The sequence below is a fragment of the Phalacrocorax aristotelis genome, chromosome 12, assembly GCF_949628215.1.
Source record: "Phalacrocorax aristotelis chromosome 12, bGulAri2.1, whole genome shotgun sequence".
NCBI classification, from domain to species: domain Eukaryota; kingdom Metazoa; phylum Chordata; class Aves; order Suliformes; family Phalacrocoracidae; genus Phalacrocorax; species Phalacrocorax aristotelis.
In genome coordinates, this window is record NC_134287.1 from 949,936 (window position 1) to 967,263 (window position 17,328).

General features: G+C 44.5%; 1 protein-coding gene across 3 annotated transcripts in view; it reads right to left on the minus strand.

The window, feature by feature from the left end:
• The window catches only part of PIK3AP1 (phosphoinositide-3-kinase adaptor protein 1), a 51,675-nt gene that overhangs the window by 20,945 nt on the left and 13,402 nt on the right, over positions 1-17,328 (minus strand). For 2 of the 3 annotated variants that reach the window (XM_075108097.1, XM_075108099.1), the window contains 4 exons: positions 6,462-6,610; positions 5,453-5,597; positions 1,463-1,605; positions 165-297 (listed from right to left, as the gene is read on the minus strand). In XM_075108097.1, coding sequence (XP_074964198.1) covers positions 165-297; positions 1,463-1,605; positions 5,453-5,597; positions 6,462-6,610 — 570 coding nt within the window. Of the gene's footprint in view, positions 1-164; positions 298-1,462; positions 1,606-5,452; positions 5,598-6,461; positions 6,611-9,829; positions 10,274-17,328 lie in introns of those variants that run through there. The other variant, XM_075108098.1, reaches the window with a different exon arrangement.

A 17,328-nucleotide genomic window follows, 5' to 3' on the forward strand; every position in this document is an offset into this window, starting at 1 on the left:
GTTCCCCTTCTACAGGCATCATCAGAAATTCAGCTTCCTGGCTGGGGTCCAAGATTTTTGAGACAGCCTGTGCAGGTACCACACACTCCAGTGTTACAGCGCTCCAAGATAAAACAACTGATACAGATGAAGTTCAAAATTAAAATAAAAATATTTCAACTAACTTGTTGTCATATCTTCTTCTTCCAGCTGGTTGATTCCAAACAGGTGTAAGCCACTGGCAGGAATGTTCTTCTTGAGTGACTCAGTCAACAGTTTGTCCAGTGCTTCTATGCTGTACGGCACAATTTTAAAGGCCTAGAGATAAATGGAAAGTGATTTTTGTTTGGGAAAGTCTGGAGATTCAGTTAAGGTGAGATTTATAATGTGTTTATTTAGCACATATCAGAAAATAGTAAACACTGAAGATAGCAACGTTCAGGTCCAGCAAAGAACATTAATAGCTTCCTGGTCCAGAAACAGAGTATCATTAAACTGAGCAGATTAATGTACAACAAGACAGAGTACAATAAGAAAGTCACTCATGCACCTGGAAGCACGGAAAACTGTTACTTCCTACTTCTTTTGCAGGTATCATCTTACTTCTGAAACTGTTGCCTGAAGTGATACCCGAAACTGTTGACTGAGTCTGAAGTGTTGCCTGAAACTTCTGAAGTGTCACTCCTGCTCCAAGTATGACCTAGATCATTTTGAATTGCTGTGGTGTACACTGGTTTGGCTTGTGGACTGGTTCTTAGCCAAGGACTGGGAAGCATGCCTATTCCATGAGGAGAGGCACAGTCCAGTACCAACTGCTCCACAGCTTGAACTAAAAGAAAAGGGAAAGACACTCTCCCCTGCCCGGGTATGGTGGTGACTAAGAACACTGCTCTGTAGGCTTCCACTACCCGGCTAAACAGGGACATGCAGGCAGGCAGCAAAGACAACACATCTGGAGAACTTGCTTATGCAAGCTTTACTCCTCAGGTACTCCAACTCTGCAAAATATGAGAGGAGAACTGAGCAGTGGCTTTAAAGAAGTGTTAATAATAAATAATTTTATGTTACTCTACTTCATTCAGCTAGTATGAATCTTTGCTACCTTTTCACATATTTTCCAAGAACCCTTAGGTACAAATTTCCAAACAATTTATTTCTTTACTGTACTTTCTGTTATATCAAGTTCCATCATCCCAATCTTTTCAAGTCATCAAGGTCTAAATGTGAGTGTTGATTGATTGCCCTTTTTTTTTTTGTTAGTTGGATAGCCTGAGTCACCTTAGCCAGCTATTTGCTCCAGAGACAGAAAAAGAACTCATGCTTTCACTAAAAGGGGATGTTAAGGTTATGTGAAAACCCCTAAATAACCTTGCCTCTCTCCATTTCAGAAGAGCTACTTCATGGCAAGCACTTTTGCTTATGCCCACTTGTCTAGCCTCTGAAAGAACTGGTTTCCAAAGCAGCTGTTCGCTAGAGGCATTACCTGGCACATGAACTGTACCGGGTTGGCTGCATTAGCCAACAGACTGCTGATTTCCTCCATGTCAGTGTGATAGGTGATACTTGTTTCTCCCACCATCAAGTCGCCCGAATATATCTGCAGAGCCACTGTCCCAGAGGTTAAATCTTTGAAAAGAAAGAGAAGAAAAAGCCATTAAGAACAAACAATGGGGATAAGTCTGCATCAAATACCTTGAGGACAGGTGGAGCTCAGACATACTGCCAGCCATGAAAAGTCATGAAAAAAAGGAGATTATCTCAGAATCCCAGGATGGAAGGGACCTCAGGGATCATCTAGTCCAACCTTTCTAGAAAGGGCACAGTCTAGACAAGATGGCCCAGCACCCTGTCCAGACAGCTCTTGAAGGTGCCCAACGTGGCCAAGGCAACCCCTTCCCTGGGGAGATTATTCCAGTGGTGACTGTCCTCACTGTGAAAAATTTCCCTCTGGTGTCCAATCGGAATCTCCCCAAGAGCAACTTGTGCCCATCCCCCTTGTCCTCTCCATGTGATTCCATGTAAAAAGGGAGTCTCCATCTTCTTTGTAGCTCCCCCTTAAGTACTGGTACATGGGAGTGAGATCCCCTCTGAGCCTCCTTTTCTCAAGGCTGAACAAACCCAGCTCTCCCAGCCTATCCTTGTATGGCAGCTTCCCAGTCCTCTGATCATCTTGGTGGCCCTTCTCTGGACCCCTTCCAGCCTGGCCACATCCTTTTTGTACAGCGGGGACCAGAACTGTACACAGTACTCCAGGTGTGGCCTGACAAGCGCTGAGTAGAGCGCAATGATGACGACTTTATCTCTGCTGGTGATGCCCTTTTTGATGCAACCCAGCATCCTGTTGGCCTTCTTGGCCACAGCAGCACACTGTTCGCTCATGTTGAGCTTCCCCCCACGTCCCTTTCCACAGAGCTGCTCTCCAGCCAGGTGGATCCCAGTCTGTGCTGCACTCCCGGATTATGTTTTCCCAGGTGCATGACCTTACACTTCTCCTTGTTGAACTTCATAAGGTTCTGGTTGGCCCACTCTTCCAGCCTATCCAGATCCTCCTGCAGAGCAGCTCTCCCTTCTGGAGTGTCTACTTCCCCACTCAGTTTGGTGTCATCTGCAAACTTCATCAGGCTACACTTGATCCCGTTCTCCAGATCACTTATGAAGATATTGAATGACATTGGGCCCAATATCGATCCCTGGGGGACCCCACTCGTGACAGGTTGCCAGTTTGAGAAAGAGCTATTTACCACCATCCTTTGGGTGCGGCCTGTCAGCCAGTTCCCCACCCACTGCACAGGCCACTTGTCTGGGCCATAACACATTAATTTCTCCAGGAGGTGGCCGTGGGGAACCGTATCAAAGGCCTTGGAGAAGTTTAGGTACACAATGTCCACCGCCCGCCCCATGTCAACCAGGCAAGTCACTTTGTCATAGAAGGCCACCAGGTTTATCAAGCACGATCTGCCTTTAGCGAAGCCATGTTGGCTTTTCCCAATCACGTGCTTCAATTGACTTGTGATGGCCCTCAGGAGGATTCGTTCCATAGCTTTCCCAAGGGTTGAAGTAAGGCTGATGGGCCTATAGTTACCCAGATCCTCCCTCGAGCCCTTCTTGCAGACAGGGGTAACATTTGCCTTCCTCCAGTCCTCTGGGACATCCCCCGTTCTCCATGACTTCTTAAAGATTATGGAGAGTGGCCTCGCAATGACGTCAGCCAGCTCTCAACACCCTCGGGAGGATGGCGTCAGGGCCCGTTGATTTGTGGGGGTCAAGCTCCCGTAGTAATTCACGTACTAACTCTTCCTTCACTGATGGTGGGTCGGTGTTTGGATCAACCAGGAATTTCATTCCCAAAGCCTGGGACCCGACAGTGCTGGGAAAGACAGAGGTGAGGAAAGTGTTGGGGACCTCTGCCTTTTCAGCATCGTTGGTGACTGACTCTCCTATTCTGTTTAACAGTGGGCCTGTGTTTTCTTTCTGTTTCTGCTTGTGGTTGACATACCTGAAGAAACCTTTCTTGTTATTTTTGACATCTACAGCCAGTTTCAATTCGAGCTGGGCTTTTGCTTTTCTAACTGCATCTCTGCACGCTCTGGCAATGCCCTTGGAACTCTCAGCGGATAATCCTCCACATCTCCATCTCTGGTATGCTTCGCTTTTGGATTTGAGTAGACCCAGGAGGTCATGGTTGAGCCAAGGGGGCTTCTTGCTCCTCTTACTTCCCTCTCCTTTGTAGGGGATAAACTGGTTCTGTGCTTCTAAGAGAGAGTTTTTGAAGAACTCCCAGCACTCACTAGCGCCTTTGTCTTCCATGGAAGCATCCCATGGAATCCCTCCCAGCTGAGCCCTGAATGAGCTGAAGTTAGTTCTTCTAAAATCCAGAACCCTTGTCTTAGAGCTGACCTTCAGCACGCTCAGCAGGATCCCCAGCTCCACAATATTGTGGTCACTGCAGCCAAGGCTATCACTAACTGAGATATTACAAAACAGGCTTTCTCGGTTTGTGAATAGCAAGTCCAGCAGCGCCTCCTTCCTGGTTGGCACATCTAACATTTGTATGAGGTCTGAACACTAGGTAGGAAAGTTGGTCTGTACACTAGGTAGAAAAGGACTTTGGACTACCTTCTTCATAGCTGTGTCAATGCACATCCCCTGTGACCTGCTAGGTCCTCTGCTAACAGTAGTCTGGACCACTAACGGTAACAGTACACCACCTCAAACTAGAAAGCCTCACATCTCTCCACCCCTGGCTTTCTCTGGAGCAGTCTCTAAACCATGTCATAAAATATGAGAGCAGGGAAGAAGGGGAGCGAAACCAGAAAAGTCACTAGGGATTTTGCAACCCCTGTCAGCCTCACTAGTCTCTGAATGAAATCAACTTAAAGAACTCCAGCTTTGCAACTGTACTCACACACAGGATTTATCTCCTACCTGCACCTTGGGAGCTTCTTGGTGTTCTGTCTTGTGTGGGTTCATAGGTCTGAACTTTCTCTTTCAAACACAAATGTTTTGAATCCCACTGAAATTAATCTTTCCCTGTATATACGCTTGGCTGTTAACAACTCAGGAAATTATGAAATAGTTACAGTCACGTGTGGAATGAATTAAAAATATATTTCTCTTACTGCAGTTTCTAACAGAGCTTACACAGTTGTATACTCCATCAATGTGAAGGACACATTTATAATTCAAAGTGCAAGTTAGTTTCCAGGTCCATGTTTAAAGTATAACTCTTGATTTAAGACATATTAAGTTGACCATTTTTATGTGGGTGAGGTCACCCCCTTTAAATCAATTCACCTCGCTGGCTTTACTGGAGTTGCTATAATGACTATTAGCCTCTATTCTCAGAGACGGCACAATGACTCTTCAAGAGGACAGACCAAAGGAGATTAAATAAAATCATGCTGGGAAACTACTATCAATCTGCAAAGCTCTGAAATCTTGCCCCTAAATTTAGTGAACCTAATGTTTAGACAACCTACAGTTTTGTAAATGTAAATATCTGGAGTGACAGAAGGTATCTAAATTGAAAGGCAAGCCAGGATAAATAGTTTCAGCTCTGATCGCAGAGATCATCACGCATTAAGCACGTGCTGTTATAGTCATGCAATTATTTACTGGCACTTACTTTCACTTAGTGCCCCTGCCAATGCTAATGTGCTGGTGGTTATAACACACAGTTAAGTTACAAGGGGTTTAGAAACTGCAGTCTGCCCTCAGAACTCCCAGTAAGGTGTTTCCACACTGCAACCCTGCCATTGCTGAGGGGAAAACAGAGCCCCCAAGCAGCAGCCTATCTCAGTTCCTCATCACAAAAGTATCACAGATGAGAATGCAAGTTCAAGATTTCCTGGCTTCAAGCTTTTCTGCATTACAGCTTTAACCCTTGTTCCTCTGACACTTTTCAGGACAGGCAGGTTGAGACAGAAAGGAAGCAATGGGAGGAGGAGGGCAGGAAAATCTCGGTCCAGCTTACTTGGAGCCTCCACAGAGATTGTGTACTCATTCTCCATCTCAGCTGGCACACGAACAGATGATGCATTCTCTGGAGAGAATTCAACTTCAGTTCTCACTTCGCCATCTAGTTTACATTTCATGATAATATAAACCGTTGTCTGCACCTAAGAGAAAAGGTATTACAACATGCAGGTTGACAACAGAAGAACATTTACTTTGTTAAGTTCCTTTTCTAGGGATTCGGTGTCATTGCAACTAACACAAATTATCATCTGTCATTTTCAGCCCTGAATGGTTTTCAGGAGCATCTTCCAGTCATGGAGTAACTGGGCAGGTGACTGCCGTTACAGCTTGCAGCAGCATAGATACATGCATTAAGGTGATAAAACTCCAGATTTTGTCAGCTAGACTTATAAACTGATTAAAGCTAGATTTGTATAATGTTTTAGTTTCAACTCAATCAGTCTCTTCCCTCAAGCAGCACAGCCTCGTTCTAAACAGAAACAAAAGAATAAACTTAGACCTTTTCCATCAGAGGGGATGCTATACTAAGAAATGCTGTTTTTCAGACAGGAAGCCATGATCCAAGCTCTTCAGAGTCACCTGCAGGACACGCACCAGAATTACTGTATTAGACTGCATCCAGGCTGTGGAGTTAATTGGTTCATTACAGTCACCTTACTCCACTTGCCACCCCTAAATCTCACCAGAACGGGAGATGGGAATTCAAGAGCATGAACCTGTCTCACAGTGCACAAGACAAGCAGCTACATAAATGACACCATCTGTCAATAAGTGACATTGCAGCCTAGACAACACCGGGCACTGTATGTTACCAAGCTATTTTTGGGCCCAGGGAATCAAGCTCATGAAACAGAGACATTGATGACAGAGGGCTGAGAGGGAAGGTGTCAGAAAAGGAATTAGGGACTAATCCCCAGGCCTGTAAGGCTGTCCATTACAGAGCAGCATCATGGGTTGCACCAGCCGACAGTAAGACTGTGGCCCAAGGAGTGGACATACAGTACCCCACACCGTATGCGGTCAGGCTGCACCACCGGATGGTCCCCACTGCTCTTGGATGATCCATGTTCTTCACTCATGGCAACTCTGTGTGAGTAAACTGGGTTCTTCTCGTCTTCTGTTTCTGTATCAGTCACAGAGTCACAGCCCGAGTCTAAAATAAAGCATAGAGAGTCCTGTCACGTCACTCCCCTTTGCTGAAAATGCATATCATACACATCTATCCTGAGAAACAGCCAGGGAGGTGGTGGGGTGGAACTTACTATTCTTCTCAAAGTAATGCTCAGAAAAGGGGATCTAATTGAAGAAAGGGAAACTACAGAACTTCCTCTTCTTTTCGCTGAAGGGGATTGCTGGGGAACATTCACAAAGACACAAAAGTGCTGGAATAGCACAGAACATGCTTACAAAACAAACAACAATGCCACTCTTTGCTAAGATAGTCCCCTCTCATGTTAGACAGGAAAATTAGTGTGTCAATGTCTAATATAAGAATGATCGGCAACTGGATTCATCTGACTCAGCTGTGCTCTGAGTACACTAGAGGGTGGGCAGCAGCCTTCAGTCTTCCTCTCCTAAAGTAAATGAAAAACAACTTTTCTTTCATTTCAGTAGTATCTTTAGTTTTCTGGATCCTGCTTAAGTTTTTCACCCCAACTCCCACATTCATTATTGTGTCAACAAAATACGACATGAGGCAGTAGTCTAAAGGGATCCTGTTCCTCGAGCAAGAGCTATAAGCTCCTCTATCTATACAAGAGTGAAATGGAAATGTGTCAGAGCTCTTGCATTGAAGAGTAACAGTACTCTACCTAAACAGATCCAAGAGTAGAAGTAAACACATGTAACCCTAAAATCTGTGTATACAAAACTATGTTCTCATTCCTGTTTCCCAGTAACAGCACAGATATTGATGGAAGAGCAAAGAAACTGAATGGATACCACTGGCTGCAAAAAAACCTAGCAAGCATTAAAATAGATCACAGGTCTCATACCCCTGCCAGGAACTACTTTTCCCAACTAGAGAAAGGAAACAACAGATTATTTTGTATCTGCTTAGGAGAGAGCGCTTTCTTATCTAGTTTCTACCTTTTGATTCACACCTTTTTTCCCCCCCCGTCTCCCAAAACATGGGGTGAAAGTCACTGACTTCCCCTTCTCAGAAGACTGGCATGAACTCTTAAAACTCTATTCCCAAGGCCAAAATTTTCCAAACCTTGGAAAACTGCGGAGCAGTCAAGGATTTAGGACATTTTGGAAGTTATTTGTTATTTACTACTTACTGTAAAACACACCTATAAAGAGCAGTACTATTTACTAGATTAGATCTCAGATGTGGAGTGGCAGAGTTCTTATATTAGCAAGAAACATTATATTCAAAATGCTCAGTCCCGATGACAAAGACCTAAGTGACCAACTGCACTGTCTAACCTGTGGGATCCATACAGTGAAGCCGCCAACAATCCAGGTTTTGCTCAGAATCCCCCGATCTCTGAGTACATCAGGTTTCCACAAATCAGGTGAGCCAAAGTTATTACAGCAGGCTTCTATTAGGAGTTCATGTCCTGCTAGTTTCAAACAGTGAAGCTAGCAGTCAGCCAGGAATTTAAAACCAGACTACTTCATTATCATTATTTATTCCAAAGTCTTAAACTGAGGATATTTTAAATTCTTTCTCATGCATTTTTAAAATACATTTTCTATACATTTAAGTGGGATTTTATGAATTATATAAAACGCAACTTTGCTTTCAGGAGATGGGTTTAAAGCCACAAAATTTTAGCAAGTCATTCAGCTGAAATTTTTGTCAAAAATAGTGGTGCACATATGCTTAACTTTGTGAATCACTCCACATGGCAAGTAAGCCTACTCATGTGAGTACAAGTAGATTGCTGATTTAATGTTTGCTGTAGAAAGAGTAGAGACAAAAATCTGCAGCTCTGTAAAGTTCAAGTAAGGCATCACCACCAACATCAGTATTTCTTAAACAAACCTAAAACAGTACATGTAATTTAGCAAATATATTTTAATATTGCACCAACACAAATTTGCAGATTTGACTACGAAACTACTTTGACACAAGGCTATGTACTGAAGGTGATCTTCTGGATTTTCAGACAGTGGTGCTAAGTATTACAGAAAATGAACTGAGATTTTAAATTCCTTAACTCAGTATTTTAATCATTACTGTCCAAAGTCATCAGCTGCAAGAGCCAGACCCCAGTTTTGGAAACCCTTCTCTTAGAGAAAGGTGGACTACTCCCACCTGGGAGTGCCAGGCTGCCCAGCTGCACAGGAGGAAAAATAAGCACTGGTACCACGTCCTTCCCTTACATGATAGCTATCATGTCAGGCATTCAGCATACGAAGAGCAAGACACCATGTCTTTTGGGGAGGAGGAGAAGAGGCCACTGTTACTAGAACTGTTACTAGTACTAGTTACTAGTAATTAGACTGTTACGGTCTCTGTAATCTCTGTTGGTTACTTCCAATATGACTAAATCAGAAAGACTAAACTCACCCCAGATAAAAGATAGCCAATGATGACCAAATTACAGCAAAGCACTAACATTCCTGGAAAATATATGCAAGCTGACACTTGCCAGCGTCCTGACGCTAAGCGCATCATCCCCACCCCAATATGGAACCATTAGTGTGGTAATTTGTACCTCATTTACCCAACATATGTTCCACTTCAGAGGAAAACAAAACCTAAAGCTGTGGGTCTCAGCTACAACATCTACAGTACACAAGGGTAAGAGGGGAGTAAGGAGAAAACAAGCCCCCCTGGTCTCTCTGCTTCACTGATGTTATTTGATACTAGAAACAAATTAACAGATAAAGAATAACTTGAGCTTTTAAGAAATTCTGGCATTGCCTGATCCTGTCGTGCACTTCTGCATTCTTGCAACAGGGTTGACTGCCCGGATGTCATATGTAAGAACAGAGCTATTAGGTAATATGGGAAGAAACAAGCAATGTTAATCAGTAACTGGATTAACAGCTGAGCTGACAGAACAGGCACTCGGAGTTTAGGGTATGAATTATTCATCTGTTTTTTTGTTCAGAAAATTCTGAAATTGCAAATTACCAACTTCCCACATAAGTAACAAAGTGATGTTATGGTCATCTTGCAAGTTCCAGTCATGGCTACTGACTTGTGTACATGCAAGCACTGGAAGAGGAAACCATCCCGTTACATTTTATAATATCCATGCTCTAAAGGGACGTGTCATTAGATCAGGCTTCCCACTCACTAAGATACTTGAGTAATGACAATATATAGATTCAGCAATTACATCGTTGTAATGATACCCAGGCTAGAGAGGCCTTAACTGAGAAGATCAGACTCATTAGAAAGTTATGTGAATACCTGAATTGATCTTCTCCATGAGCAGCTCCTGTAGGTCAACAGCTCGTCGTTATAAACAGCTCTGCCTTGACTGGAGGGCCTTTCTGTTCACCTTTAAACAAAGGCTACCTCAGGCCCCACTTGACAGTCTGTGAAGTACTTGTGAAAACAGCAGCAAGGGGAGGAGATGTGGTCCAAGAAACCCAACCACATTTCCCCCAAAGAACATGCCCCTGCTCCAGGAAGCATCAGTAGATGAGCTGGGAAGAGCAGCCCCGTGCCAACCTGCTTACCTGCCCTGCTGGGCTCCCCAAACAGCTACCCTGCAGAAACTCACCCCCAGGAAAAGCCCAGAGGAAACAAAGGCATGGCCACGTACTTCACAAGCCACTCAGCCACTTTAGAAACTAATATGAAGAAGCCAGTTTTTTGACCTGTTGCTGTAGAGCACACACAATTCGCTCTGTCATCCATTTCCTCCTGGCTAAGCTGGCAGGCTATCGGCATGGAGCCGACAGCTGTGGTTTCTCAGAAGTCAGTCCTTCACCACAGGACACGTGAATGCTCGGAAGGAGTCAGCAGGCTCTCCAGACCGCTCTGTCATCCAGATATCAATGCAAATGGCACAAGTGGGCAACAGCTCGTCCCTATAGGTTCTGCACGTGCGGACTACCCCGTCGCTGGCACCCATGAACACTTTCCACTCGTCCATCGACCAGCTAACTCACCAGCCACGGAAACTAGCCTTCATGAGGCCTCAGGTTTTCACCTCACTACACCCAGAGCAAGAGGGGAGGCCCTCAAAGATTGCTTCTGCTATCATCTGAAGATTGCACCTGGCCAGCCTCCTTTTCCAAGTGCAAACAAGGACATTAAGTCTCCCAGAGGAACTCCAGCTGCATTTCCAAGAAGCAGGCAGAGTTCCGACGAAGGAGTCAGGGAAAGCAGGGAAGGCTATCTTTCATCATACTAGCCTCACAGCCCCTGCTTTATCAAGGAGATACACACTCAGCAGTGAAACATCTTGTGATAACCCCTCAAAACTAGGTTACACTCTAGTGACATTTCCCCTTTCAACAGAGTGAAGCATGCAGAAAAGCAGCAAGTGAGAAGGAAAAAAACACAGGGAAATTTAAAGCTGCATAAAATTGTCTATACAGAACAAGTAAGGTATGGACGTATGGGACATCTCCCCCTTCTCTCCAAACCCCTCACCCCAAGCAGCACATCTACAAGCATGGCACCTAAAAACAGATTTTTCAGTTCTACAAAGAAAGTGGTCACATTTCATTTGTCCTGTGAAGTTTGAAGTTACAATAAACTAGTTCTCATTCTCTGTCAAGGAAACAAGCTGTATTTTACTACACCAAGTTTTGCTCGAGCCAGCGTGTGCACACACACTCATGCATCTCTTAGGGAAGCTGTATCCTTACGAAGAATACAACTGAGTTATTAAAAGCCTAGCGTTTCAGCAAATTGTAGAAGCCAGAAGGTACAGTTTTTACCTTTCTAACCTGCTAAGACAACATATATCCTTAATACTCAAAAACATATATTACTCCACAGTTCCTCTATAAAGTACATCTCATCCAGGTCTCATGATTGACATAATTCCATCAAGGAACAGGTTTCCTTCATTATATTTTAGAATTACAAACATGTAACTGAAAGGGGAAAAATGTCTTTGCAGTGGAGTGCAAGAGGCTTTCGTGATCTAAATGAAAACTAAACCCAAGTGAATGAACCTGTTCATTTTTCTTGGTTCAGTATTCCCAAATGCTGCTTCCAAGTTATTTTTTAATTTCATCTTTGAAACAAAAAGGATTTGGAGAAAACTGAGTCACCAAAAGGTGTTTACAATGCCAAAGGTAACTCCGTGTCACTCCTGTAAATACTGGAGGGTAGGGATGAGAAAGCCACTAATAAATACCATAGCTGGGTTGCAGGAACAGGAAACAGCACACAATTCTGAGAACAGTGAGGTTAAGAAAGGAAAGTCTGAAAAGCCACAGGAGTGGAAGTGAACCAGAAGAGAAAGCAAGAACAAAAAAAAAATATGGAAAAAATGCCAGACACTAGAAGAGAGCGGTAAAACAAAAACCTCAAGCAGATGGGGAATTGGCAGAGAACAGGAAGGTAACCTGCAGGATCAAAGGTACCTTCTGTGGGAATATTCCGCTTTAGGGACAAATGTCACCAGTAACTTCCAGTCGGCTGATTGGGCTGGGCTCAGTTTTTAAGTATTCCTGGCACTCATTATTGTCAGATGAAAAATGGGACTGAGGAGGCAAAGTCAGCTGCGAAGCAACTGTGATCAGACCATTGCCTATAACCATCGCACCTCACCTGACATCTCCTGATGTGCAGAAGCAGGGGTGGGAATCCCAGACGGGTAGTCCTTCCTGCATTAGCAATGAATGGAAATTCAAACTGGATTAACACTCTACTGGAATTCTTGTCATGGATACAGTGCCACACAGGTAACAGCCCGGTAACACCCCACCACACATCATCTGCCCCAGCAACGCTCCTCAGCCTCCTCTGCCCTGACTCCAGATGACTACTGGATGTGCTCTTATAGTTCAGTTTGGGATCTCTGGTCTGCAGCTTCCTTTTCCTCAGGAGCTCAGGAAGGTACGCTCTTGGTCTGTAATGCTGTAGGTTGCATGAAGGCACCATCCACAAAGATCTTAAGCACAGGGAAGTTTCACAGAAGCTCAGTAATTTCCCCAGGATGACAAGAAAATACTCAGTAATCCTATCACAGATTAAAGAGGCAATTTCAATTTGTGATCTCCCACAAAACTCTTTCAAACTTAAAGCTCTTGTTCATTCACTAGCAGCCCTGCGCTGAGAGCAGGACCTTTAATGTCAAGAACTGGATACACCCGAGGTAACAGTGACTCTTACAGCTGCAACATGCAAGACCTCAGGGAAAGCACATGGTCTGAATCCAGCACGGGTTTTCCTCCAACCTCAGTAACAGGCAGACATTCCCCAAATACAGACCCCTCAAAATATTGTGCCAAATCCTGCTCTTAGAAACCTCATCAGACAACCTTGCACAGGAAGAAATGTCTTCTTCCACTATAACCTAATAAAGCACATGAGTAACCCTACAGCCCTGTTACTTGTCCAGAAAAGACTCTGTTTCAGCTCAAACGCACACCTCTCACTCCAGAGAGTCATCCTGGCTTAGTGGGTCTGCTGAGCTGCAAAAAAAAAAAACCCCCCAAACCCCAAGACTCTGCATTCATCTGGGGGCAGATGTTCACAAGAGCTATAGCAGTTTAAAATACAACTGCACCCATCACAGCCCTCTTTCCCCTTCCTGTTTCCCCTTCTTGTCTTTACTTCATTGGAGGCTACGGCCCACACAGCAGAACCAATGGAAAGGAGTACGTGTTTGGCCACATCAGCGAGACGCGGGACCAGGATCTCTGCTTCAGCAGCTGACAACGGGGGTGTAAGCTAAGCTGCCAGGCCCTGAACTTCAGGGTGAGGAGGAACATCTGTACATTTCAGTCATACCTACTGCAAAGACAGTAGCTGCCAGCTCAGCGGTGAAATGCGGGGTCCCCCCCATAACACAGGGATAACATAGTTTAGCTGACCATATGTAGAGCACGCTACAAATGCAAAGTGCATTTAGCTTCTACTTCTTTCGCTAAGGTTCAAGCAAACACGTACCTCACTACGTCTGCCCCAAGCTAAAAGCATGCCTGGCTATTATGGTTCAGAAACTGCAAGCCAACTCACTCTAATCTGCAACAGAGTTAAGTGTATAAAGCTGAAGAACTAGCTGGGGTGCACAGGAACAGGACAGAGATGGAAAAGAGCTTCTGATGAAGATGCAGGGTCCTGGGCACCCAGAAAACAGACACTGTGTACGTGACCAAAATTTCAAGAAGGAAAGCCTGGAATTGTTCACTTCAACCACCTGTGCCAGTTGGAGACAACACATACTGAAAAAGCGTATGCATGGCTGATGATTTTTGAGGGTGCCAAGAATCACACTACATCATCACTGATGCAAGTCTTCCTGAGCAACCACAGGAAAGAAACATGAACGTCCAACTAATCACCATGGATGTTGATGTTATCTCTCCTCTTGCACTATCTCCTTGCTTCAGTTTAAACACAATGCATAACACTCACATGACAGAAAAGACTGTCCACATAAAAGCCCACAAAGCTGGAACTCCACCTAAGAGAGCTGGGTAGAAACGTTGCACCAGGAGATCACTGCTTGACCAAAGGTGCGGTTCCACAAGTGGCTTCAGTAGACCTAAGGCCACATCACTACTGAAAGGGCAGTCCTGCCCTCCCTCTCCTTCAAATGGTCCCTCTTGGAATACCACCCTTGCGGTCCAGTGCCACACCAGATCATCCAGCCAGGGGAAAGGTGGAAAATGGCGCAGACTGCTCACTTCTGTGGCAGTCCATGCTAAGGCCAGCCTGTGCCACAGACAAAACCTCCCCCTGGGAAACTCAAGATCCACTGTTCTTCTCAAGTCACTTTTGAAAAATGTATCAAAAGTTTTCTGTGGTAATAATGAACAGCCAAGAAAAACCTACAGAATGCAACCCTAGAAGCAAAACAACTGTCCAAGCACACAATAAAGGTCTTTGAAACAACCTGAAACCTGCCTCACACACCTCTTCAGACCTGCTCTGTAAAGCATCTTTGCTTTGAGCACACACTTCTGCAAAGATTTTGCAGAAATTACTTCAGCTGTTCCAAACTTGGAAGAAGCCACCAGTGATGGTCACCAGGCTCTTATTTTAAGCAGGTGTTTTAAATCCTTGCAGTTCACATTGACACATACTTAGAATTAGGCTTAGTTACTACCTTAAAGCAACCTGTAGGGAGATTAGCATACTCTAAACTCATCATCATAAGCTATATCATACTATAAGCTACAGCAAAATATGATTAGAATTTGCAATGTGCATGAAGTGTATTATAGCCAGACACTTCCTAAGCACACCAGCTTCTGTAATTTACTAGTTCCAGGCTATCATTTCATTGTCTCTGTCTAGAAAGCTAGTATGCACCTATGCTAGCACTGCTTGAAATTCACACTGTCATGAAAGACAAGCCGTGAAGTATTGCTTTTAATGTGCATAAACTGGGACTTTATGAAGCACCTTGATGACTATCAGTGCATCCATCCTGCAGCTGGGAAGACTATTTCAACTCCTCAATCCCGTTTGCTACAGACAGATAAGGACATTCATGCATTTCTCTCTATATCACTTGGGGTCTTAGTTGAGGTTTCTCTGATTGCTTAACCAGCTTTTTGAAGTTTCTGCCTTTCCAGTGTCAGTCATTTATAACCATGTGCAAGAAAGGGCATGCTACCAGTATGTTCTCTCAACCTTAACTCCTGTGCAAGAGCGTCACAGTTTCCTCTCCTTGACAGGCAGTGAGAACCAGCCAGGCTGCAGAGCTCCCACATAATGAAGCAGACTCTCGTTGCACCCAGAGGGCTGACTAATACCTCACCCGTTCCTCTTCAAAGAGCAGGGTCAAAGAAGCATATCTTCTATTTCAACACAATATAACAGAAAAAACACAGCTTTAAGAATTCACTTAATTTTGCCCCTTCAAAGAGGGGTGGGGGGAAGAGCAAGGCCAGGAGGGAAGCCTGCAGCACAGCAGATAATCATGCTGCTTCACATCTTCGAGGCCACTCCAATAAGCTGGCAGAAATAAATGCTGGATATAATTCTCTACAATAGGACTACACACCAAATGGTCCCCAGCTTCATATTCCTCTCTCTCTTTAGGTGTGTACATCGATTCCTGTCCCTTCCTACCTCCAGCTTGCTTCCTTTACTGTACTTCTGATATCCAGACTCCAAAGATGCAAGCAGAGATAACAAACTTGGCATAGGCATCCACATCCAATCTGCAGTTTCTAAAACCTCTCAAGGGCCAAAATAGATCCTGCAGAGAACGGCAGTTGCATCCATGGGACGGGAGGCTCTTCAGGAACATTGTGAGGACATGGGACCACAGTATGAGGGCTCGAAGAGATCAGATGGTGAGGAAACTACAATGCTAGGAGCTCATCTAGAATCTCATACAGACAAGTAAAGAGACTCCAACAGGGCTAGAGGAACACCGCAGTAAGTTAGAGCTGCCTGAACTGGAGTCTGCTTATGAGAAGGAGCCTCAGAGATACAGTATTAGCTCTCTAGCAATGTAACAGGTCCCAGAGCACCACTTTCTGTAAGGCCAGAGATTAAGGAGGTAGTTTCATAGAGGCATTAATCTGGCATAGCTTCATGATCCTTCTCTAAGATGATGACCAGGGATGTCAAATTAACTCACAGAACTCTTTTTGGCTGCTTCATTTCCAGGATGTATCATTCAAGGGGTGGCACAACTTTCCCATAAAGTACTTGGCCATGTCATGCCTCTTCCTAGCAGCATTACCTTTTGCATATATTGTTACTCAATGGCCATGCTTTATGAATTTTAACAAGCTGCTACAGCATTCAGGTCTTGTTCTGCCTCCATCTGCAAGAGGAAACTCCATAGGCACTGGAAATCACACTACAGCACTCCTTCTCTGGGAGGAACATGTTCCCCTACAGGACAGAATGGACCTGTGGCGAGGGAGGTTGCGGTTCCCAGTTTACAGCATCCCCTTCACTACTGCCTCACCTGCAAGTCTCAGTGTTAGGCTGACAAAGTAGTCCTGGCTGAAGTGCTACCTGCCAGAAACAGGCACAGCACAATAGACACAGTAGCAGCTGCCAGAGGAATAGTTACCAATGCCACTGTACAGTACTAAGCACCCGCACCTCAATGAGTTGTTGTAGTAGGCACCTGAGACTAAATCACCACTGTCCTATGCTAAAGCGTGCAGCTCTGTTACTGTCTGGTGGTTTTTGTGGTTTCTAGTGAAAAGTTGCCCTTAAAAGTATTCAGTGTGAGTTACCATATTTTAAGCAGGGGAAAGAAAGGAAAGAGCATTCAAATTTATCCGTGAAAGCCACAGGCTATTCTCCTAGGTTATGGTATTTGCTTTGTCATTCCTCAGGACATCAGAAGTAAAAGGACAACATACCAGGTAACACTGGATTTCACTGTGCTTGTGTCCTGAAACACTTACATGGTAAAGCAGAAGGTCATAACTGCATCAAGGCCTAACACAGAGTTTGTCCAAGCAATAAAATGAACAAACTCTGACACCCTTCCACAGAAAGACCATTGGTCAATGAGCTACTCCAGAAAAAATCTCCATCATCTTTGAAAGGTCATGGAGGACAGGAGAGGTGGCCGAGGACTGGAGGACAGCAAATGTCACTCCAATCTTCAAATAGGGCAAAAAGGAAGACCCAGGAAACTATAGGCCAGTCAGCCTCACCTCCATCCCTGGAAGGGTGATGGAACAGTTCATTCTGGAGGTCATCTCCAGGCATGTAGAGGAAAAGAAGATTATCAGAAGCAGTCAGCACGGATTCACCAAGGGGAGATCACGCTTGACCACCCTGATAGTCTTCTA